The 25,682-nt window shown below is 40.8% G+C and overlaps 1 protein-coding gene across 7 annotated transcripts in view; it reads left to right on the forward strand.

Annotated features, from left to right (window-relative positions):
• Window positions 1-2,707: 2,707 nt before the first annotated feature.
• The window catches only part of USP3 (ubiquitin specific peptidase 3), a 111,011-nt gene continuing 88,036 nt past the window's right edge, over window positions 2,708-25,682 (forward strand). For 2 of the 7 annotated variants that reach the window (XM_025472572.3, XM_025472570.3), the window contains exon 1: window positions 4,795-5,008. Coding sequence is in view for 2 of the 7 variants with exons in the window: in XM_025472568.3 (XP_025328353.1) it covers window positions 2,998-3,088 (91 nt within the window). In the remaining 5 variants the exon portion in view is untranslated. Of the gene's footprint in view, window positions 3,089-3,210; window positions 3,227-3,536; window positions 3,691-4,794; window positions 5,009-25,682 lie in introns of those variants that run through there. The other 5 variants (XM_025472568.3, XM_025472569.3, XM_035708604.2 and 2 more) reach the window with 5 other exon arrangements.

Consider the following 25,682-nt stretch of genomic DNA (forward strand, 5'->3'; position numbering starts at 1 on the left):
CTGTTCGAAAGTCATAGTTCGCCCTCTGGGGACTTTAGCAGTGAATGATGACTAAATTAGGGGCTCTGCTCAGAGGAGTTTTCTAGTTGGAAGGAGAAGACGCTAATGAAAATCATTTCTTCTTCTTTTCTTCTTCTCCTCCTCCTCCTTCTTCTCCTTCTTCTTCTTCTCCTCCTCCTCCTCCTCCTCTCCTCCTCCTCCTCCTCCTCCTCCTCCTCCTCCTCCTCTTCTTCTTCTTCTTCTTCTTCTTCTTCTTCTTCTTCTTCTTCTTCTTCTTCTTCTTCTCCCTCCTCCTCCTCTTCTTTTTTTTTTAATGCAGTTTACACCTTAGGTACTTTCACATTCCTAATACCGTGAACATGATAAACTCAGAGCCAAATGGAAATTTAGAGATTACTTGGGGATTAAGAGGGGGAGAAAACACCTGACATATACTTGGCCACTTCCTATACTCCTGCCCCTAGTAGACATTGCTAATCAATCTCTCACTCATTCATTATTTTATACTTATTTGTTGGACATCCTCCAGATTCCACATGTTCCGTCAGGAATACAGGGGGAAACCACTCAGACCTGCTTGCTACCCTTATGGACCTCCAAGGGGGAGACAGACATTCAATAAATAATTATATGCATGAAGATGTCTTAAAAAGGCAGAGTGTGAGGGCAGAGGAGGGCATCACAGGTCTAGAGGTAACCTGGGGGTGGAGTGGAGTCTGGAAAGGCCTCCTTGAGAAGTGATGCTTAAACTGAGGTCTAGAGGATAAGGAAACTGAGTCTCTCAGAAGGTGGAAAAAGAAGCATCGCATACTGTTTGTGGAAGACGACATGGGTCACCGCATGCTCCATGGCTAAATGAGAGGGTATGGATGCTAAATGGGGGGTAGTAGTCTAGAATGAATCAGAGGTTGGTGGAGCCAGGCCTTGTTAGAAGAAACGGAGAGGGCTGGAAGGTCAGATGGAGCAAAGGTCCGATTTATTGTTTATTCACTCCCTTTCTAGGGTATTATGCCCTCAAGGGCTATTAAAAAGGAAAAAAAGCTATACATTATTGGCTACCTACTAAGTGTTGGCAATTCTCATGAATGCTCACATCTTCCTTGTGAGAAAAGAATTATTTTTCCAGATTTTGAAAAAAGGAGAAGAAAAAGGCTTGGGAGGACCAGAGACATTTGATAAAGTTGGCCATCAAGTAGGCGACAGAGCTAGGATTTGAGCACCTTGCACAACTCCTCACTGTCATAAAATCCCCAGACCGGGCCTTGGGAAGCGACAGAAGAGCTTTAATTCCAAAATATGACGGCGGGGCGGGGCGGGGGGGTGTCACCTGGGACATCTCTGCGGAGATGTCCCAGGTGACTGAACATCCTCGGGCAGAGGAGCGTGCAGAAGCAGCCCGAAGCCGAGTCTCGGCGGAGGGTGTGTAAGCGGGGGAGGGGGACAATGCGAAGGCGTGACAAGTGACCAGGAGGGCGTCCCTGGGGCTCCTCCGGGACTGCACTGCGGGGAGGTGCCCTGCTCTAACCACTACCCGGCCCGGCCCGGTTAATCATTTCCTGACCTTCCTTCCCCCTTTCTCCCTGCCCGCTGGATTGCCACATCAGCCTCCCCTCCTCCTCCTGCTCGCCTCCGGCCCTCCAGCTCCTTCGCCGGGTTTTACAAGAAGCCCCAACTTTGAGGCAATATTTGTTAGAGCCCCGGACGTCCTCAAGGCCATTCCCCAGAGAGATCTCAGGCTAGCTCGGGTGTAATGCCTGCCCCAGCGGCCCCTTGAGGCTTGCCCTTTCCTCTTTTCGGTGAAGAGGTCAAAGAGCCGGGGATCCATTCCCCGCACGGATCGACCAATCACGAACTCGGTTTCCCTGAGGCCAAAAAGGGTACTGGTAACAGCCGCTGGCGGAGCGGTGCGAGGTTTAAATGAGATATTGTGCGTCGCGTGCCTGGCTAGAAGACAGTGATGGGTGTTTAACAAATGTTAGATCCCTTCCCCTTTTTTGTCACCCGGTAGTTGGGACCTCGCGCTCAGCAAACCCAAGTTACAACTGTTTCACTTGGACCTCCACTGGTGAGTGAGGTCTGAAAGTCCAACCACGTGCTCCAGGTAACGCAGATGGTGAGTCACAGAGTCAAGACCTGAACCCAGCTTCGTGGGCGCCGCCGCGGGCCCAGCCACACGGCCCCCAGGTGGCTGGCTTAAAGAACACGTGTTCAGAACCTAGAGCTAGAGGAGTGTTGCACCTGTCGCAGGGAGCGTCACACTAAATCCAGACCGCTCTGGGATCCGTGCAAGCCCGCTGGGCCGCCAGGAGCCAGTGCCCTAACCTCTCTGAGCTTGTGTCTGCGTGTGTAAAATGGGACCTATCGTGCCTGTCTGCACCAGTGGTTTTTATTTTCTTCTTCACACTTTCTTGAGTGGCTAGATTCTCTACCACCACACCACACGCAGGATCAGCCTCCCCTGAGAGCACTCCCTCCGCCGCGGTAAACGCAGCGGACCTGCCTGGCGTGCGGGGGCTTGGCGCCCCACCCTGACCCGTGCCGGGGCGGGGGAGGGGGTTAGCCGCGACCGCCCGGCGCTGCAGAGTTGGGAACTCCCTTGCGAACGCAGCCTGGTTCTCGGGGCCACCCGCCCGCGCGCGCTGGGACCCCACCCGGCCGGAGGGGGCGGGGCCGGGGGCGGGGCCGGGCCTGGGGGCGGGGCCTGTCCGGGGGCGGGGCGGGGCCGGCCTGGGAAGTCGGAAGCCCTCAGCCTAGGGCTGGCGGTAGAACCCGGATCCCGGAATTCCACGTTCTTCGGAGCGGGGCTCCCGGAGACGGCGGGTGGGAAAACCCGGCGCCCGGAAGCCTTTGCTTTCTTTGACGCAAGGGCTCGGGACGCAGCCGCCGTCGGCCGAGCGCCCGGCGAGGAGCGACCCCAGACGGAGGCTTCGGAGCCCCTCCGCCCCCACGGCTCCCGGCCCCCGAGCCTCGGCCTTCCTCGCCGTCCTCCTCGTGGCCATGGAGTGTCCGCACCTCAGCTCCAGCGTCTGCATCGCTCCGGACTCAGCCAAGTTCCCCAACGGCTCCCCGTCGTCCTGGTGTTGCAGCGGTGAGTGCGGCCCCGGGGCGGCCCTGCCGCGCACCCGAGGCCCCGGCCTCGCCAGGCCTGCCGTCTAGGGGCCGCGGGCGGCCGGCGCGCGGACCCGGGAAGGGACGAGGGCGAGCCGGGCCCGGCGGCCGGGGAGGGGTACGCGCTGAGGCGGGCTCGGGCGGGAGCGGCGGGTGGAGCGGCGGCGGCGGCGGCGGCGGCGGCGGCTCCTTTGTTTCCCGCGGCCCGACGGCCCGGCGGCCGAGGAGAGGCCCGAGAGGGGCGGGAGCCGCGGGGGCCGCGAGCGCGTGGGGGCGGCGGCAGGCGGGGACCCGGGCCCCGCGCCTCGCCCCCCGCCCGGCCCCGCCCCGCCGGGGGGCTGCGCGCACCCGCCTTGCGGGGTCCGGGGCTGCGGGGGCGGCTGTCGGGCCCCCGCGGCGCGGCCGCACGTGCGGCGGGGCCCGGGGCGCGTCCCCCCTCGGCCGCGCGAGAAAGCGCCGCTCTCCCCGCGCAGCTTTGTCTGGGCTGCGGGGCGCGCCGGGGCCCTCCGCCGCTCCCTCGGCCCCGCTTCCTTTCGTTTCCCTTCGCTTCCCGGCAGGCTCGGGCAACTCGATCCACGCCAGGTGGGAGCCCTCGGCCGGGAGAGGCGCTCGGAACTCGGGCGGCGGAGGTCGGAGTCTTTCATCAGCCGGGGAGGGTGAAGTTTGAAAACAGGCTGCAGGCGGAAAAGCTCGGGAGGCTGAGCCGGCAGCTGGTGTGGAGGGGCGGCTCGAGTTCCTTTTCACATCTTGCGGGCTGGCTGGAACTGGGTTGGGATTCCCAAGTTCAGGTGCTGTAAAACAGTTACTGGGTTTATGTAATGCTTTCGCGTTACTTCAACCTCTCAGCTCCTTCCGTTGGGCTCTTTGGAAGCCCCGGTGCCCTCTTATTGTCTGCTCTAGCGACTTAGGATCGCACCAGCCACACACTGCTTTGATTACTTCCTGGTAGGGCCCTGGTGCCGCCGCTAGAGTCTTTTGTTTATTAGCTTTGAGATGATCAATGGTAGCTTGGGGGTGCAGTGTAAAATTTGAATTGTGCATTTCAAAAACCTTTAAGTTCATTTGAAGAACTAAAAGGAAGAGGGCAACGGTGCAGCTTAGGTGTGTGACATTTTTTCATTGTGGTTTGGAGCTGGGAAGATAGTTTAGAGAATGCCTCACTTAACACTTTTGACAGGTTACTTTTGTAAATGATGCTTAGGTTCTCGGAGAAAAACAGGCAGCGCTACAAAAAAAAATGTGTATTTCAGGGCAAGGAATAGAAATAACTGCAGTTTCTCGGAGCTCTCAGAGGTTTGGTGCTTTGTTTGACTTTGTGAAGTCAGATTATCATTTTCTGCGCGAAGCTTTTAAAGATTAACTGGTTAATGTGTTTTGCAGTGCGGTACTGCACTTTTTTTTTTTTAAATGAGGGTGCAGAAACTTGTACAAATTAGCTCTCACTAATTTGTCTTCCACAGTGAATGTTGAGTATGGATAAACAAATAAGGTGTATCAAATTGCTTTACAAACTGGTTGGGGGGCACATTAGCTATAATTGTAGCTATAGCTATTGTGCCATAACTGTAACTTTTAATGTTTTTCCCCCAAGAGATTTGAAAAACAAATGACCGGAGTAAACACCAGGAAGAGGTGTTATCTCACGAGGAATGATGCTCTCTTGCTCATCTGTAGTAAACCTCATGGATACTATGTGGACAGCACACTTCTGGCTTTTTCTAGGTTAAACTCACATCAAATTTAAAGATGGCCTCGCTGGGCACATGCATCTAAAAAAGGAAAAGAGCTTATGCAAGTGGCAGATATCCTGTTGTGAGTCAGTCTTGCCTTTGTCAGTCAAGGAGTCCACTTGACTGTGGGAAAGAGTGCAGAAAATGGAGTATCTCTTGAGGAACTTAAGGTAAACTGGAGCATAACTAAGAGACTTGGGCTGATAACAAGAACAAACTTAGTATGTCTAGCTGTAAGGATGGGGTGATTTCTCTTCCAGGAGAAGGATGGCATCTTTGCATCTTAAAACAAAGTTAGTCTCTGACAATACTTTACAAGGGTCGCTGATCATGTGCTTGGATTTATGGAACCAATAGAGCTAGTTTTACAACTTTATGTGTTTTATTTTTCCTTCTGTCTATATTTTGTGAATTGAACCCATTCTTTTTTAAGACTTTATTTATTCTCGAGAGACACAGAGAGAGAGAGGCACAGACACAGGCAGAGGGAGAAAGCAGGCTCCATGCAGGGAACCCGACATGGGACTTGATCCTGGATCTCCACGATCACACCCTAGGCCGAAGGCGGCGCTAAACTGCTGAGCCACCCGGGCTGCCCAGAATTGAACCCATTTCATGTGGGCCTCCCATTATAACCTGTTGGCACCCATTCATTGATATAATCTCTTATTGTATTGAGCTTGATCTTGTTCTTGCCTGCCTGTTTCAGTGATTAAATGGTTAGTAAATCAGTGAGTCCTTAACTAGTTCATCATCTTGAAGTGTTATTTATTCTGATATTTATTCTTTTAACACTCTTGAGTTTTTCTCTTTCCTTTTTTTTTTTTTTTTTTTTTTTAAGTAGTGGACCAAAAGGGTAGTCAGTGTGTTGAATAATGCTGTGACCGGGTACTGAGTCTGATTACGTTCTTACTAAGGAGGAAAAAAAAAAAAGTCCCTGTTTTGGCACCGGGACAATAAAAGTAATGCCCTTGCCTTGTTTTCTTTGGGAGCTTGCAATTACACCACAGTGAAACAGCCTTAAGGCAGCCAAGCAAATTGCAAAAGGCCAACATCCTAGGTTCTCCTAGCTAGCAATACATCGTTGGACAAGTAGTTCTTTTTCTTTTGAGCATCAGTTTCATTATGTCATCTGTAAAAAAGGGTAGTACTTCACATTTACTTCACAAGGTTGCTGCTAGGATGAACAAGGTAATATTTTTTGTATGAAAATTTTGGGAAACTCCTGTACACTATGCAAGTAATAGGTGGTATTACAGGCCAGCACATCTTTATAAATAGGACTCCGCATACTTAAATATCTAAAGCCCCTTAAATAGGGCCTAGGACAGACTGGCTTTATGCCGAATTATGCTTTGCAAGGAGGTATATTACTCAACAAGATTAGGGGGTGTAAGAAGTAATTATACTTCAGCATTAACTTGAGCTTCTTATCTATGGAAGGCACTGTGTGTTAGGTTATGTAATTAGGTATTGCAGTGGTTCTCAAACTTTTTGTTCTCAGGACCCCTTTATACTTGAAAATTATTGAGAGCTCCACCTTTGTATGGCTTGAATCTATTGATATTCACTGTACTAGAAATTAAAACAAAAATTTAAAATATATTTTATTAAATCATTTACAAATAACAGTAATTAATCCATTACCTGTTAAGACAGATAATGGTATGTAAAACATACTTTTCAAGACAAAAATTTAATGAGGAGAGCGGCATTATTTTACATTTCTACAACTGTTTTTGTTGTCTGGCTTAATAGAAGGCGGCTGCATTTTCATATCTGCTTCTGCATTCAGTCTCTTGAGATATCACACATCATGTAGTCTCTGGAAAACCACTGCATGCTGGTGAGAGAATGAGGGTAAACAATGAAAGTAACATCTTAATATTATTTATGAAAATAGTTTGACTACACATACCCCCTGATAAGGTTTTGGAAACTCTAAGGGGTGCAGGACGACACTTTGAGAAGCCACTGTGTACAACTGTAGTAACAGTGAAGGACAACTGCTCTAATAAAAAAAACTTTAAAGTATTAGAGAACTCCTGAAGGCTAGCAACGTTTATATCTTTGGGGAGACTTGCAGATTTTTTTGAAATACATTAGCTGGGAACAGATCCAGTTCTGTTGGGGTCCAGTCATCCCATCTTTTCAAATGTTACAATCTAATCTAGCTGGTGAGAGACAGGAAGCTAACAGGTTAGAAGGTAAATCCATGTTGTGGTTTAAGGTAAATGTTGAAAATAGCAATTTCCTAATAAGGTAAAAACTGATTTATGTCTAATCTTTGCTAAAGGCATTCTCATTTTAAGTGAAAAAGTTTTAAATAAAAACTAGGACATTCTCTCAAGATCTTTATTATGTGCACGTACCAGATGTTATTTTCAGAAGCTGGAGGCTTGGGGATTTCTTATTTTTGTGGGTAAAAAGACTGAACCAGTGGTAAAATACAGGAGGAAAAAAACACACAAAATTTAAAAAATGATGCCCTAAACACAACTATTTTAATAATTAAAGAAAGCCAAAGAATAAGCATTTGGACCTCAGAGGTTTGGGTAAAATAAAATAGCTATATTGGAGATATTTTAATAGCATAGGCAGGAGAATTTTCCCTGATTAATTCTTCAAAGAGCTGAGGATGCCTCTTTAATTTTCTAGCAAACAGTTGCCCTCACATTATTCTACCCAGGAAAAGTAAGTATAGATGAAGTAAGTGAACTGCAGTCTGGGATGGATATTAGAGATAACCCCGCCTTTTTTTTAAACTTTTTTTTTAATTTTTGAGATCCATTTAGTGAGTTAAGGTGCTGATTATTGATCCTTGCCAGTGATAATAAATTTGTAATTTGTAGTAAAGTTTGTGATAAAGGTGAGAAATTACCTTGATCCAATGATGGGTTATTTTGTGACATATTTCTCTCACAACCTTCCATCTCAAGAAGACTCTTGTATGCCCAGTAGATTACATTTTCTAGATAGGATCAGTTATTTGTTCATCCTTAAGTTAAACGCATTTACTGCTTTTTGGTAGCACGGTTTGAAGTATTTATTAGGTGCTTAGCATGTAACAAGACACTCAGTAAATATTTGCTTAATGAATGAAGGAACTTTCTTCCATTTAGTTCTTGGCTGGAATGACCTTAGACTTCGTGTTGAAAATAAACACAAAGTGAACTTCCCCCTAAAACACTGTCACCAGTCCCTACTCCCAATATTTTCTTCTGTAAGGTAAATTTTGACTCAATTATGAGCAGATGGCTTTCTGCAGTGTTACCACAATGAAACTGAATTCTTTTGAGTTCTGTGTTTATAGATGGCCAGGTGGACTTTTGGGTAAATGTGGATGGGGCAGTTAAAAATCAGAGGACAGAGGATACTTTTTCATCTTAATTCTGGAAGTTAACATTTGAATTTTATATACTTCTCTGAAGAACTTAAACTTTATTGGTATTATTTGTAAGCTTAGGTCAAATGTAATTGTTTTTCTAGTTTGTCTGGCAGTGCTGCCCACCCCACCCCCCCGCCCCAACCTTAAATCAGCTTCAGCAAAGTCTCTAAATAATTGGTAGTAGATGTGAAAGACCTGGAATCTAGAATGTGCTCTCTGTGTTTGTTTGAAGAGGCTGTAGTATAGGCATTGAGCCTAACGTTTTGCTGTTGTGAAGTTTTGACACATTGATCAGAAGTCATTTTCTAAATAGTATTCTTAGTAGTATACAAAGATTATCCTTCATGTCCATAGCAGAAGAAAGGAAGGGGTTGAGGGGAGAATGTGCACTCTTTGTTTTGGTTTACCATTATTCATTTATTCTCAAAATAATTCCTTCTCATCATTATTTGCTTTTACAGGATTAGCCTTAGGCTTTTATAACATCCTACTTTTTCCTTAATTTATGCAATTCCCTTCTTTACTGGAATTTAATACATTCATTTTTAGATTGTTAAAACTAGATTTAGAAATACTTACATTTTATAGTATTTGTAATTCAGTAAGCAGAATAGTGAGTAATTTAGTTCGAAGCTCAGTGAGCAATTTAAATTCCTGTTTTAAAATTTAATTGAGTCCCTCTTCCATCAGGGAGTAATTTACATGTACGTTTCCTCCTAACTTTGTTTTTTCTTTCTTTTGGAGCTTTTCTCTCTTTCTTGAGCTATTTTGTATATTTTTTCCTTCTTTGAAAAAAAAATATTTTCCTTTGATTAAGCTGCAGTTCTCCACCAACCTACCTATGGGTTTTATATTCAATCTAGGCCTCAGAATAGAATTGGGTAGGTAGTTTATCAGTGCTTGAAGTGAAAAATGCATACAGTTTAATGTATTTTAGTGTTTCATGTTTATTCATAGCTCCTTTAGACATGAGAGCAACTGCATTCTGGGTGTTTTAATAGAGCTTTCCTGGACAGATGGCTTAGAAGGAAGTACTTAGATTCTCAGCAGGGGCTAGTACTTTTTGGAGGGTATATTTGTCATGGAGCTTACCTTGATTGACAGTGTAGAATGGTGAGAATAGCGTTAATATCAGTAACAGCTTGTTCGTCTTACCTAGAATTTTTTTGTGCCAAAACCTCTCAAGATGCTCTGCGATTCATAATAAGTCTGACTTGAGAATATAGGTAAGAGGAGGTATCTTTTAGATTGAAAGGAAATTTACCTAAAACTTGTTTATTGCAGTCGTATCCTGGAATCTTTCAGGGTTTCAAATGATCTTTGGCTTAGAAACTTGTATATAGAGATCTCTTAACTGCCGTCAGTCTGCAGATGTTAGTATCTATAGTAATTCCAGATGTTTTCTCATCTATTAGTTTTACTGAGTAGGAGGAGAATGGAGAACAACATAAAATAACTTCAAAGAAGTTTGCTAGCGTTTAATCCTGACTAATTTAATTAACTGCCCATCCTTGTAGTTTTTCCTGTTTTATGGATTGTGAAACTGAGACAAAGATTAAGAGAGTTGCTTAAGATGCTTGGGGGTATTAGAGATAGCCCAAAGCTTAGATTCAAATGCCATTCAAACCATACTTTTAGTTTGCCTTTTAAAAAGCGGGGTCTTTATTTTGTCATCCAGTAACTTAGTGCTTAATAATTTAAAGGATTTAAAGTCTTTGGAAGCATACTTAAAATAATTCCTTTGAAGATTTTTGACATGAAATACGTTTTAAATTCCACGTTTTGAAAATAACTTATTTTAAAATTCTGTATTTGATTAGCCATTCCTCTCTGTTTATTGATTAAAGTGCAGGCAAGTTGGAACAAGATTGGTAATACAGTTGGAAGAAAACTGCTGTTTTTGAATTTCTTAACTTCATTACAGTTCAGATCTAATTTTTTTGTTGGCTGAAATTCATATTACTTTAGTTCAGATATAATAAAGCAGCTTTCTCAACTTAGCCATGGATAAAATGCACTTAGCTTTTGGTTATTTTTTAAATGTGCTTCTGTTCTTGAAGTACCCCTTCTTATTTTTTTATTTTGTTTCTAGGAGAGGAGATTCTTTTTGGAGGTAGTTTTTTTTCGGGGTGGGGGAGGGAGAGAATTCTTAAGAATTTTGCTTTTGCTTCTGGTAGCTCAGAGGTTGTTTGAATCTTTGCTTTTAGGCCAGTGTACTTTGTTGAGTCCATTTAGTTATATTCTAAGATTTTCCAATTGTATTTCTTGTAAAAGTTAATCAAGTCTTTAGACTACAAAGTGTAAAACAGATTTCCCTCTCTAAAATACTGAATAGTATCTATGTATGCTGTTTACAGATGTATAAAATGCAGATGAGCTTAGAAAGGCAATTTTAGATTTTGGAAACTATTGTTGAAATTAAACTTGGACATTGAAAAATTAAGTTTATAGTTGTCTTAGTGTTTGAGCTAAGCTTCACTGATTAATAAATGCTAGGTAGGAATTGAGAGTTTATTTTTAAAGATGTATTTATTTTGAGAGAGTGCAAGCAAGCATGGAGGGGGAGGGGCAGAAGGAGAGTCTTAGACTCTGTGCTGAGCTGAGCAGGGAGCCCCATGCAGGGCTTGATCTTACCACCCTGAGATCAGGATCTGAGCAGAAAACCCAAGAATGGGTGCTCAACTGAGCTACCCAGGCTCCCTGAGAGTTTATTTATTTATTTTTGTTAAGATTTTATTTATTCATGAGAAACAGAGAGAGAGAGGCAGAGACACTGGCAGAGGGAAGCAGGCTCCATGTAGGGAGCCTGACGTGGGACTTGATCCGGGGTCTCCAGGATTACGCCCTGGGCGGAAGGCTGCGCTAAACCGCTGAGCCACCCAGGCTGCCTGTGTGAGTTTATTTTTAAGATGAACCAGCTCGTGTTTTTAAAAAGATATAACCAACTGGATTTTATCTGAAGACTTTGTACTCTGCTTTAGGATTAAATAGCTCTATCAGTGGGCTATTTTCCATTTTGAGCAGACATTCAGTCCTGATATTTTTTCTTTGTTGTAGTTAGGTTTAAGACAGCCTTGTAGAAATCTGCTTGCCCGTTTATCCTTGACTCACCCTGAAGACTCTTAATTTTATAGACTGTTCTTGTACTATCTCATCACTGGGAAGAGCAGGCTGGTGATTAACTGTCATATTCATGCAGGTTTAACTTAACTGATTATAAGATACTACACTTACTATTTTAGCTTCTTTAAATCTTTGTCCTTGCTGACCATGCTCAGGTTTTCTTTTTCAAATAATAGATTATTGTCCATTCCTTTGTTTTGAACATTTGTTATACAATATTGGGATGGTAATATTTTGATCAAAGATTTTTGAGGATCATACTGATGTGCCAAGGAAACAATTTTTTAAAGAATTTTATTTCTTTTTTTGAGAGAGAGTGCACCAGCAGACGGGCAGAAGGAGAGGGAGAAGCAGACTCTCCACTGAGCAGGGAGCCAGGACCCTGGGATCATGACCTAAGCTGAAGGCAGCTGTTTAACCAACTGAGCCATCCAGGCACCCCTCAAGGAAACAATTTTTGCTGTAGAATATTTCCCTGGGAAAATTCATAGATAACATGTTAGAGAAATGCTCTCATATGATATTTTTTTAAAAAAGAACTTCTATTTAAAACTTAGAGTCTTTGGGACTAGTACTTCAGTTATTGATTGAGGATTTTTAATTTTAGTACGACACAGTAAAATGTCCTTTGGTTTAATCAAGATTAACTCTAGCTTCCACCTGAATTATTTTGAATGTTAATAGTGAGATGCATTAACATTGGAGAAATTGCTCTGTACCAACTAAGGACTCAAGTTTCACCTTATGTGTGTGCGATAGCTACCAGACCTCAACATTCATGACATGAGATTCTGAGAGCGTTATATACTATATCGGTTTCATTTCAGTTACTTTAAGTGCCTTGTTTTTGTGTAGTCTTTTAGAGCTGCATTTAAAAACATATTTTTTAGGCTTTTGTGGGCTTTTTTCTTTGAACAATTAATAGATATTTTGGGGGAAATATGATTTTAAACTTGTGTCTACGGTTGTAAAAAATTCCAGCTCTTAGTTTTTGTTAAATAATTAGAACAGCTACTGGAGTTTGCAGGTTCCTCTTTTCTGTAATATTCAGCATCTAGCCTGTTAAGCAGAGATAAGTATGTGCGCAATTTATGTTTTTTCTTTCCATTTCTTCATAAATAGTCACATTAACCTTAGGAGAATAGTTTCCCAGCACATCAGTAAATACAACTATGGTACTCTCCACCCCCACCTCTTCGTGCTTTATTGCTCTCCTATATTACAAAACCACAGAAAACTAGGAAGAGAATTATACAATGCAGATATTAAACCTACTTCTCTGAGTAAAAGTGTTGGATAATGAGCATTTCCTAAACTCTTAATTATTTTATTGATTTTATTGATTTATAGATTATAGGAGAGAGTGCTTCATACACACACACATATATATACTTATGTTAACAACAGCAAGTATATGCAATGTAAGATTCATATATACATACACACGCATACTTATATATACATGTGTGTATGTATATATGAATCCTACATTGCATATACTTGCTGTTATGAAGTAATAGTTGTATGTTTACATTTATGATTTATTGATTTATTGATTTGAAGATCCCACTGTTTAACCATGGATTTGTTTACTCAGGTTGGCAAAAGCATGGAATAGCATCAGATCTTGCTATATTAAATAAATGGAAATATTGTATGTTAGAATTATTCTTAGGTGATTCGTGGCTTTTTTCCATTCTGCATAATCTGCTTCATAGGGTAAGTTATTTTTGAAATAATATAAACTGTTGGTAATTTTTCTGTAGTTATTGGTGTCTGGTCTTCCAAAGGCAAAAGTGGCCCATTTGGACTCTAATTTGGTGATCTACTTTGGCTTTAGTAGTTTTAAGGCTCCTCCTCACGACCCTTTCCTCTCTTTTGGAGTTGGGGGTACAGTTCTAGTATTTAGCTGAAGGTTGGTAGAGTAGATACAACATAATAGCTTCATTAGGTGTTTCACCAAAGTAGGTCTGAGGAAGTCAGATTTGTGATAGAATGAATAATAACAAATTTATTTAGTGTGATACTGTTTTGGTAATTATATAGTTTCACATACATTGTTTCCATATGTGTTTTTATTTCCTGTTGAAAAGTGATTTCAGAAATTTCAAAATAGGAAAAATACGTGAGCCAGTGAGGGGACCAGCCTTATGGATCAGAATCTGCCTCAATGTGGGAAGTCAGCAGGGCCAGATGCCCTCTCTTTTCTAGCTCTGTAGGTAACTGGATCTGTTAACTTATAGATGACACATTTTGGACAGTTTTGAAATTACATGCTGTAGTAAAGAACAGATACATTAGCTCTGTAAATTCTGCTTGTAGTATATAGGGAATTCAGTTTGTGTCTAGCATACCTCAAATGATAAATTGCTATTATAATTTTTATGCCATTAAAAAGATTTAAAAAAATTTTAATTCCAGTGTAGTTAACATACAGTTTTTTTTAAAGATTTTTTTTTAATTTTTATTTATTCATGAGAGACACTGAGAGAGGCAGAGACATAGGCAGAGGGAGACGCAGGCTCCCTGTAAGGAGCCCAGTGTGGGACTCAATCCTGGGACCGGGATCATGCCTGGAGCCAAAGGCAGACGGTCAACTGCTGAGCCACCCAGACATCCCAACATACAGTTTTATACTAGTTTCAGATGTATAGTTTTGTGATTCCACACTTCCATATATCACCCATTGACATATAATAGATTTTAGACATTTTTTTTTAAGATGAAAAAACATGGTTTGGGTACTTGCATGAGTTAATAAGACTTTATCAACTTACTTTTCAAAGATTAATTCATGGTGTGCCTGGGTGGCTCAGTCAGTTAAGTGTCTGCCTTCGGCTCAGGTCATAATCCCAGAGTCTGGAAACGAACCTGCATCAGGCTCCCTGCTCAGTGGGAAGCCTGCTTCTCCCTCTTCTCTGTCGCCCTCCTTGTCCACACGCATGCGCACATCATCCCCCTCTCTCTCTTTCTCTCAAATAAATAAATGTCTTAAAAAATAAATATTAATTCATGTTTCAAAAAAATATATATAGACAGTTAAATGATAGTATCAAAAGGTTTATTTTTTATTTTATTTTTTAAAAATATTTTATTTATTTATCCATGAAAGACAGAGAGAGAGAGAGAGAGAGAGAGAGAGAGAGAGGCAGAAACATAGGCAGAGGGAGACGCAGGCTCCATGCAGGGAGCCCAACGTGGGACCTGATCCAGGGTCTCCAGGATCACGCCCTGGGCTGAAAGCGGCGCTAAACTGTTGGGCCACCAGGGCTGCCCAATTAAATGATAGTATCAAAAGGTTTAAAACACAGCAGCAATTTCCTACCCTTCTATCCTCAGTCTTACTGTCCACAAACAATCACTTTAAGGTCTATTTAGTTTTTATGCAGTAAATACTGGTATACTTTTTTTTTTTTTTTGAAAGAGAGCCAGAGTGAGCGAGACAGCATGAGCAGGGGGGAGGAGCAGAGGCAGAAGGAAGAGCAGACTATCCACTGAGTAGGGAGCCCAAGGTGGGACTCAATCCCAGGATCCCAAGGTCATGACCTGAGCCAAAGGCACCTGCTTAACTGAGTCACCCAGGAGCCCTAATACCTGTATTCTTCTAAATAATACACTGTTCTTTCTTTCCTTTTTTTTTTAAGATTTTTAAAAATTTATTTATTCATGAGAGACAGAGAGAGAGAGAGAGAGAGAGGGAGAGAGGCAGAGATACAGGCAGAAGAGAGAAGCAGGCTCCATGCAGGGAGCCCGAGGTGGGACTCTATCCCGGGTCTCCAGGCTCACACCCTGGGCTGAAGGCAGATGCTAAATCGCCGAGCAATGAGGGCTGCCCTACACTGTTATTTCTTAATTTCTTGCCTTTAGGCTTTATCTCTTGATATCTTACTGTCGTAAGTGAGGACATTAATGTGTTTGTACCATTCTCCCTTCTGCCACCTTTTCCATTTCTCAGTATGATTAGATTACAAATTTTGGTTAACATGGAGGTTACTTGAATTTTATTTTTCCTTGAGTTAATAATTGCCTTTTTATTTTTTTTTAAGATTTTATTTTTTGAGTAGTCTCTACACTCAACGTGGGGGTAAAACTCATAACTCCAAAATCCAGAATCACATGCTCTACTGATTGAGCCAGTCAGGTGCCTCAATAATTGTCTTTTTTAAAAAAATTTACCTTCTACGTATTTGCTCCCAAATATAAATCTGTCATATGTCTATGAATATTATGTTACAGGCATTTAAGCAGATAGATAATCTCTTAGTACTATTTTTCCCTCCGGAAGACCTCTTTTCTGGAGTAATCTTGCTCCCATTTGAGCTAATTGTTCTCTAGACCTACACTGGACAGTTTTTATCCAAAGATTCCCTTGCTGTTCTTTTGTATTAGATCTCCCATTTCCTGGATCCCATGTCTTTCTTGTTTTTTTTTTTTTTTTTTTTTTTTTTCTTTCTTGGTTTATTAGACTATTTTGCTGGAGTACATCATCCAGCTCTCTTTTCATTGGAGGCAGATTTTTGACCACATGCATGGCTGATACTTTTATTCTAATTTCATACTTGATTACTGGACTGACTATAGAATATTAGGTAAGATTTTTCTCTTAGAAATATGAAAGTGTTGTTCCTTTGTTTTTAGGCTTCCAATGTTGCTATTGAGAAACCTGATGCCATTCTGATTACTCTGCCTTCATATAGTATATATCCTTTTATTCTTTTTCTTGGAAGCTTTTAGAATATTCTTCTTATGCTTAGTGTTCTGAAATCTCAGAGTGATGTATGTTGGCATGGGTAGTTTTTCTTCTATTGTGACGGGTACTCAAGGGGCCTTTCAGTCGCTTGATAGCACACTTATCTTCCCATACTTATATCTCTTTTTTCTCTCGTATATCTTTTTGTTCTTTTTTATTTCTAGCATTCTTATTAATTGAATGTTGGGTGCCCTAGGTAGAACCTGCAATTTTCTTATCTTTTTATTTCTTTGCCCTTTGGTTCTAGTTCCTGAGATACTAGAATGATTTTTTTCTCCCCTCCCCTGCCTTGCATTGAATTTTGGTATTTAATTATATTTTTAATTTTCAAGGGCTTTTTATGCATGAGAGACACAGAGAGAGAGGCAGAGACATAGGCAGAGGGAGAAGCAGGCTCCCCATAAGGAGCCCAATGTGGGACTCTATCCTGGGACTCCAGGATCATGCCCTGAGCCAAAGGCAGATGCTCAACCTGAGCCAAAGGCAAATGCTCAACCACTGAGCCATCCAGGCATCCCTGTCTGTCTTTATATGAGTGAGGCACTAAAAAGCTCTGTCATTGGGCTTCACTGTGACATGGGGGAACAAGCCATCTTCATTGGAGGTAACATGAAGACGTCTATATGAGAACTTTTAGCTCCATTCAGTTTTTCACTCTTCCCTCTAGGGGCTGTACACCTGGCCACCGGTGTTTTGGCATCAGGATATAGGAAGTTCCATGATTCAGTTGTTTTCAATCCTGTCCTACCCTTGCTGTCTGCTGTGCCTAGTGTCCCTGAGCCCAGGGCCACCTCCTGTCTGCATTCTTCTTTGCTGGCAGTTAGGTTGTAGCTTCGTTTGCACTACCAAGACTAACTTCTTGCTGACTTCCAAAAACATGTTGAAATCTTTTGTGTGCTTTGATTGCCTCACATGTTCTCTTTATCTTTGTGTGTTAGTATCTATTTAATTCCTTTATTGTCATTTTAGTGGATGTTAGGGAGGGGAGATAAGAGAGAAGTTCGTCTGCCATGATTTATTTGGTGTCTTTTTTCTTTTCTTTTCTTTTTTTTTTTTTAGAGAGAGAGAGAGAGAAAGCATGCATGAGTGGTATGTGCCAGCATGCACTGAGGGGGGTAGGGTGTGAGAGTGGGGGAGGGGCAGAAGGAGAGAGAGAATGAGAAAACCAAGCAGGCTCCAGTGCAGCCCTGAGCCTGACGCAGGGTTCAGTCCCACTATTCCAGGATCACTACTGGAGCCAAAGTCAAGAGTTGGTGCCCAACTGACTGAGCCACCCAGGTGCTCCTTAGTGTCTTTTTTTAAATGAAATATTTTATTTTATTTTATTAAATATTTTATTTATTTATTCATGAGAGACAGAGAGAGAGGCAGAGACACAGGCAGAGGGAAAAGCAGGCTCCATGCAGAGAGCTGGACATGGGACTTGATCCCAGGTCCCCAGGATCACACCCTGGGCTGAAGGCGGTGCTAAACCATTGAGCCATCCGGGCTGCCCTAAATGAAATATTTTAAACCAGTTTTTAGGGCAAGATACTTTATCCTGTCAAAAATAGATCTTATTAGTTATTCAGGTATTTAAATCACTAAAACTGAAATTTGCATTACTCCATTTGAGTAAAAGATCAAATTCAGATTTACTTTCTCTATGGACAGAGCAAAATATTGTTGCTGTTGTCAGAGTCAGCAGAAAGAGTAGGTAAACCAGAGGATTTGACTCTGTTTAGAAAGCCAAATCACAAGCCAGACTTTGGATATGTAAAAGAAACACAGTTGTAAGGTCATTTGGACTACTACAATTAACATGTTGTAATATTTTACTGGATTAATTCATTATCCATCAACTTAATGGAGTTAATGCTGGGTTTATAAAACTCTTTTGGCACTACCCGTTGATAACCTTTTCCCTTGTGTTTTGGTAAAAAAATAATAATGTTTTTAATTGGAAATAAAGAATAAAATTTGTTTAATTGCAAAAAAAAAAAAACCTTACTTTGATATAATTCCACATTTAAAGAAGCATTGCTAAGAAAAGTACAAAGAACTCCCATCTACTTTTTTTCCTCCAGTTTTTGTTTAAATTCCAGTTAACATACAGTGTAATATTAGTTTCAGGTGTAAAATTTAGTGATTCTGCACTTTCATACAACAACACCCGGTGCTCATCACAAGTGTACTTCTTAATCCCCATCACTTATTTAACCCATCCCTGCACCAGCCTCCCTTTCTGATTACTATCCGTTTTTTTAAAATAATTTTTTAAAATTTTTATTTATTTATGATAGTCACAGAGAGAGAGAGAGAGAGAGGCAGAGACACAGGCAGAGGGAGAAGCAGGCTCCATGCACCGGGAGCCCGATGTGGGATTCGATCGTGCCCTGGGCCAAAGACAGGCGCTAAACCACTGCGCCACCCAGGGATCCCTATCAGTTTGTTCTGTATACTTTTAAGAGTCTTTATCTAGATTAACCAATTGCTAACATTTTGCCCCATTTGTGTTATCATTTATGTATGCACCCTCAGTGTATATATTTTCCTCCTGAGTAATTTGCGGATAAAATACTTTGTCCATAAATACTTTTTTTTTTTTTTTTTTTTTTTGAGGAACAAGGAGTTTCTTTTCAGTAACATAGGATATTGGTCAAAAACAGATATTTAATACTGATAGAGTAGTATTATCTAATGCGCGTTCCATGTTCAGGTTTCTCCAGTTGTTCCAATAATGTCCTTTATATATGTCCTTTCAACAGTTTCCCCTTTGGAACGCCTGGGTGGTTCAGCCGTTGAGCACCTGCCTTTGGCTCAGGGTATGATCCCGCAGTCCCAGGATTGAGTCCTACATCGGGCTCCTCACAGGGAGCCTGCTTCTCCCTCTGCTTATGTCTCTGCCTCTCTTTCTCTCTGTCTCTCTCATGAATAAATAAATAAAATCTTTAAAAAACAAAAATCAAAAAACAAAAACAACAGAAAAACGGTTTCCCCTTTGTGTCATACCTGCCTGCTTCTCCCAGATCTAATCCAGGATCATGCATTTCATTTTGTTGTCATAATACTTTAGTCTTCTTTAATCTGGAACAGTTCCTTGGCTTTTATCTTTCAGATTGTGGTATTTTTTAATTTAAAAAAATTTATTTATGAGAGAGAGAATTGGGCATGCACATGAGCTGGAGGAGGGGCAAAAGGAGAAGGAGAGAAGCAGACTCCCTGTTGAGTCCTGCCCATGGCTCAGTCCCAGGATCCTGACCTGAGCCAAAATCAGGAGTCCCACATTTTTTTAATTAATTAATTAATTAATTAATTTATTTATTTAAAAAAAGTTTTTTTAGGAGTCCCACATTTAACTGACTGAGCCACCCATGTGCCCCTGAGATTGTGATATTTTTAAAGAATACAGGCCAATTATTTCAGAAAATGTACTTCATTTTGAGTTTTTCTGATTTTTTCTCATGATTTAGTTCAAATCATGCATTTTTTTGGTGGAAATACTACAAAAGTAATACTCTGTCTTCTCAGGGCATCATATCAAGAAGTATATGATGTTTGTCTCATTTTTGTGATATTAACTTCAATCATTAAGGTAATATTTGCAAGGTTATTCCACTGTGAAGTTACCATTTTTCCCTTTGCTATTAGTAAGTATATTGTGGGAGGTGCTTTGAGATTTTGTGTATATATCCTATTCTTCACCAGGCTTTCACTCAATAATTAAGCATCCATTGATGATTCTTGACTGAATCCCTTATTACTGGGATGGTTGCAAGATGCTGATTTTTGTTTTTTAAGATGTTGAATTTGTAACTTGTGTTCTAAATATATTAGTATTCTGTAAGAAAGAGTTTTCCTTTCTCTCCCACTTATTTATTAATTTATTGTATTAGTACGGACTCATAGGTTTTTATTTTATTCTGTGATACTGTTAATATTTAGAGGCCCAAATTATCATAGATTTGGCTAATGGGAGCAACCTAAGCCATGATTCTGACAGGTCCCTATTGTTCTTTGAGCTCTTCCTTTTGGACACAGCAAGAAACTCCAGGCTCATCTTGTACTCAGCCTTCCCCAGCCTTGGAATCAGCCATTTTTCCATGTATCCCTTATTCTGTTTAGTGGGGGAATAATGTTTGTAAACTAAGATATCTCAGCAGATAAGAGCTAAGAACTATGAATACATATGTCTGTATCTTATTTGTGTGTGTGTGTGAGTTCATACTAATACTTGTAATTCCAATTCAGCACCACAAGCCTGGTCTTGCCCCTTTTCGTATTCGTAATGCTCTTCCTCAACATTGAAAATCTGGTTCCCATTATCCGCAACATCTGTACTTGTTTGCTTTTTGCCATAATCGGAGAAAGTAATTCCAGAACTGCTGACCCATACCATTGTAAAGGAAACTCCTTTTAACTAGAGTTCAGTATTTGTTTATAGTTCTTTTTGTTGTATACTGACAGTGTATCAAGTATTATGTTCAAAAGTCATTTGAATTACTTTTCCTCCTGTATTTTAATACACTTATTTATTTGACATATAGTTGGGTTCATTTGTGTTTGGTTTCCATTTTGGATATTTTTCGCTTCTTCCTTGCTGATTTTTATTTTCCTTTTCGAGTATATAAAATATTAACATAGTTCCAAAAGTTAAAACTATACTGAGAAGAGTACTACTCAATCCTTTCACTCATTGCCACCCATCTTGTAGACAATTATTCTGATTTATCCTTCTGTGTTTCTTTTTGTAAAAGAAGCAGATACATGAATATTTTCTTATCTCTGTCTCACAAAAGGTAGCAAACTAAGTATACAGTTTTGGACTTTGCTTCTTTCATTTAACAGTATACCCTGTATATCACTTAATGTTTGTAGAAATTTTCCTTATTATTTTTTAACAAGTTCATAGTACTCCATTTGTGGATATGTCACAGTGAATTCATTCGCCTATGTTTTGGCTCCTGTTATAGGTTATTTGCAGTATTTTACAGTTAGAAATAATGCTGCAACTAAGCTTGTATAAATACATTTTTATACTAAGAGTATCAACAGGGAAGATGGAAAGTTTTAACTTTTTAGTTGTGTGAGCAGTAATGTGTAAGTGATTTTATAATAATACTTCAACCTTTTTGCCTGCCTGCTCCTGTCTTCCCATCTGCTGTGGCCTCACAAATATATTTAAGGCTGTTGACAGGAAATATTTTATTGTAATTATTTTTCTGTCTGGGAAACCTTGAAATCAGAGAGCTAGAAGTGACCTTGAAAGCATTTTTAGTCAACACATGGTAGCAACTTAATCATATATGTTCTGGGTCCGGTTTCATTTTAAACAGTTGACTGCTGCTTGTATGTACTAATCAATGCTGTTTTACCACATGAGTACTCAGACTGTACTGTTTTCTGGGACTTCTCTCTTACTTTTAGTTTAATTTGTGTTAGGTTCCTTCATGTTGTGCTGCTGACTGGCTGCTCATTTTTTTTTTTTTAAAGATTTTATTTATTTGAGAGAGGAAGACAGAGGGAGCATGAGCAGGGGGAAGGGCAGAGGGAGAAGCAGATTCCCTACCGAGCAGGGAACCTGATTTGAGGCTCCATACCAGGCCCCTGGGATCGTGACCTGAGCTGATGGCAGATGCTTAATGGACTGAGCCACCTTAAGCACCCCATGCTCCCTAGGGTCTTGGAATTGCAGTGGGACAAGATAGTTATATATAGGGTAGAAATGGGGATATGGGCATCTGTTTTCTCTAACAGGTCTCAGAGCATTAGTCAGTATTATAAACTGCAGATCTTCAGAGGAGTGGCGTCTTCAATTCCCAGATAATGCTGCTGCCTCTCCTAGGTGGTTGAGAACTTCCAGTCTCTTTTTCCAGTAAGCAGGCATTGCAACAGAAAGGAGACCACCTCCTACAGTGGTGGATAACTGTGTAAAAGATTGGCTAGCACAGCTTCCCATTAGAGGGACCATGAACGAATTATACATGTGTTGAAGTAAATGATTCTCTTAGCCTAAGGGTGGCTCTAGCCTCCAAGGGGATCACTTCTGGTCCCGAGAAGCCTTTTATATTTATGTGCATGTGCCCATACAGATGTTATCATTTTCTGTGCATGTCTTGACATGGAAAAGGTTGGAAAAATAGGTAGAGCACAGTCAGAAAATTAGCCTCTAAGAACCAGGGACATTGGTTCTTAAAGAATCTGATAGTAAGGTGGATAAAAAGGAATTGAATTTCGGCCGACTGGTTCATAAAAATAAGCTGGCCACCATATATTTAATCTGGTGTGTTTTGAAACCATTCCTGTTTTCTTCTTTGCTACTGAAGTTAGAAATTTTAAAATATTTTTGTTTACCTAAAGAAAATGAAAACTCTAATTCAAAAAAGATATATAAATTCCTATGTTTATTGCAGTGTTATTTACAATAGCCAAGATAAGGAAGGAACTCAAGTGTTGATTGATAGATGAATGGAAAAAGAATATGTAGGAGAGGGGCACCTACGTGGCTCATTCAGTTAAGCATCTGTCTTTGGCTCAGGTCATGATCTCTGGGTCCTGGTGTCGAGCCCTGCATCAGGCTTCCTCTTTAGCGGGGAGCCTGCTTCTTTCTCTCTCCCTCTCTATCTCCTTCTGTCTCTCCTCACTGCTCATTCTCTCCCTCTCAAATAAATAAAATCTTAAAAAAAGATGTAATATATATATATATATCTCCATATATAATATTCCATTATATCTGTAAAATGGAATATTACTCAGATGTAAAGAAGAATGAGGTATTGGCATTTGCAACAACATGATAGACCTAGAAGGTATAATGCTAAGTGAAACAAGTCAGAGAAGGGCAAACACTATATGGTCTGATTTGTATGGAATCTAAAAAACTAAACAAACAAAGCAGAAACAGACTATAAACAGAACAGACTAAGGGTTGCCAGAGGGAAGGGGTGGAGAGACAGGCAAAGTGAGTGAAATGGATTGGGAGGTACAGGTTCTAGTTATGGCATGTTTAAGTTATGGGGATGAAAGGTATAGCATAGGGAACACACAATAGTATTGTAATAGTGTTCTATTATGATTGGAAGGCAGCTACATTTGTGGTAAGCATAGCATAAGGTATAGAGTTGTTGAATCACTGTCATATACGTTCAACTAATGTAATATTGTGTGTCAACTATAGTTTAATAAAAATCAGTAATTTTAAAAATATTTTAAATGACTTGGCCTGGCACATTATATCGGGTATTCCAAGAATACCCAAGGTATATTTTGCTTGATTAGATTGGTGAACCATGATTTAATCTGTTACAAATATCTCTGAGTTCAGTGTATTTCAGTATGGTTTTGACACTTAAGCTGCCTCTCTACTTAAATATTTTATCTGGGTATCATCTTATTAAGTTGTCTAAACCTCTCTGCACGTCTCTTAAAATGTGGATCTGAGATGCATTTAATTTTTAAGTATATTTATTTTATTTAGATGTATAAAGTTTAATGATTCTGATATTACTGTGGTTGTAGTTCAATTTTGCAATAAGTTATTAAAATTGAGTATCATCTCATTATTTGATGTTTTGAATATAATTATAGTTCAGGTAGAGGGAGTCTCTGAGAGATTTTTACTGACTTTAATGTGACTTATGTATATGAAATTTTTCTATGAAAATGAATTGTCAGCTGCAGGTTTTTTTTAGTGAGTATAAACAGAATTCTGAGAATTACTGGTCATGGTATATGTTGTGTATAATCACAGTCACCAGAATTAACCTCTGACAGTCATTTTATTCTTTTTAATGTATTTTTAATGGAAAGGAACTGACAGTCACTGGTGCTTTCTGTTTGTTAGGGCCTTTGTTGTGCATTTTATATCTTTTGTCTCATGGAATCTTTACCACAACCGTGTGAGATAGAGGTGGTATCTGTCTTATGTTACACATGATAAAGCTTGCTCTGGAGTCAGCTCCTTTAGGTCGTTGAATAAAAGAAAGGTAAAGTTAGAAGGTAAATGTAAAATTCTTGGTCCTGAAGCCCATGCTTGCTTCATTATATCACATGACCTCTAACATGGTTTATTTTGAGTCTGTAAAATAACATTTACATTCTATGAGGGTAACCTAGTCATTTGGTACATTTTTAAAAAAAAGATTTTACTTATTTATTCATGAGAGACACACACAGAGAGAGAGAGAGAGAGAGAGAGAGAGAGAGAGGCAGAGACATAGGCAGAGGGAGAAGCAGGCTCCATGCAGGGAGCCCGATGTGGGACTCGATCCCAGGTCTCTAGTATCACACCCTGGGCTGAAGATGGCGCTAAACCGCTGAGCCACCCAGGGCTGCCTGGTACATTTTTTTATTAAAGAATAAAGATTTCTTTTGTCAGGGTTAAGAGTCAAGGGAAGGTGATTAAGATCTTTGCCTAATTCTTTTTTTTTTAAGATTTTATTTATCTATTCATAAGAGACACACAGAGAGAGGCAGAGACATAGGCAGAAGGATGCAGAACTTCATCCCAGAACCCCAGGACCACGCCCTAAGCTGAAGGCAGATGCTCAGCCAGCCACTGAGCCACCGAGGTGTTCTGGCCTTTGCCTAATTCAGCCCAAATGATGTGGAATGGAGTTTTCTGATCATTGTGCCTTTCCCTTTCCTCCTCTTTCTGGGCTGGCTGTGCAACAATTTTATGAAAACTTTAAGAGAAAAGTGTGAGTACTTCCTCAGAAATCTTGGGATTCTGATTAGCATGTAGGCTCTTAATTCTAGCTACAAAGTCCTAAAATCAGACATTGCTGAGAGATCCGAATCAAGTCAGGCTGGGTAAGGAATATGTCAGAACTCTTTTTTTTTTTTTTTTTAAGATTTTATTTATTTATTCATGAGAGACACACAGAGAGAGGCAGAGACCCAGGCAGAGGGAGAAGCAGGCTCCATGCAGGTAATCTGAGGTGGGACTCGATCGCGGGTCTCCAGATTACGCCCTGGGCTGAAGGCGGCGCTATACCGCTGAGCCACCCGTGCTGCCCTGGAATATGTCAGAACTCTTAAAGCAAAGACTGAATTGGAAACAAATGAAGTAGGATGTTCTCAATTCATAACTACTCAGTATTTTAAATTGAAACTTTAGTAAAATCTGAGGTTTCCCAGAATGTTTATTAAAGAACATAATCCAGAGAAGCAAAGGGAATGAAGGATAGGCTTGTAGCTTTAAAGGAGAGAAAAGGAGTTCTTGCAGGTGCCAATGACACCTTCTTAAGGATCTTTATTCAGAATTTGGGGTTGCTATGGGAATAGTGTTTTTTGAGATTTTGAAGGTTGCTTTTACAATATAGGACATTAGAAGTGCTCAAGAATGGTTGTTTATGGTAGTGATAGCACATCTGGATTTGAGTTATTACAATAATGAGAGGATAGAGAAAGAGGCAGTCCCAAAGATGATGGTAGCTAAGTTAATGTTAGACCACCATGTCTTTATTCTCTTACTACCTCTGTTGCAGAGATGATAGTATAGCCTGTGTATAATTTTGATTCCTATAGCTAGAACCTCTGGAGGTTCTCATCCTCACTTCTGTTAAAGAATAGTGTCAGTCATTTCAGTGAGTTTGGCAGGTGT

This window comes from Canis lupus, chromosome 30 (assembly GCF_003254725.2).
Source record: "Canis lupus dingo isolate Sandy chromosome 30, ASM325472v2, whole genome shotgun sequence".
NCBI lineage: Eukaryota > Metazoa > Chordata > Mammalia > Carnivora > Canidae > Canis > Canis lupus.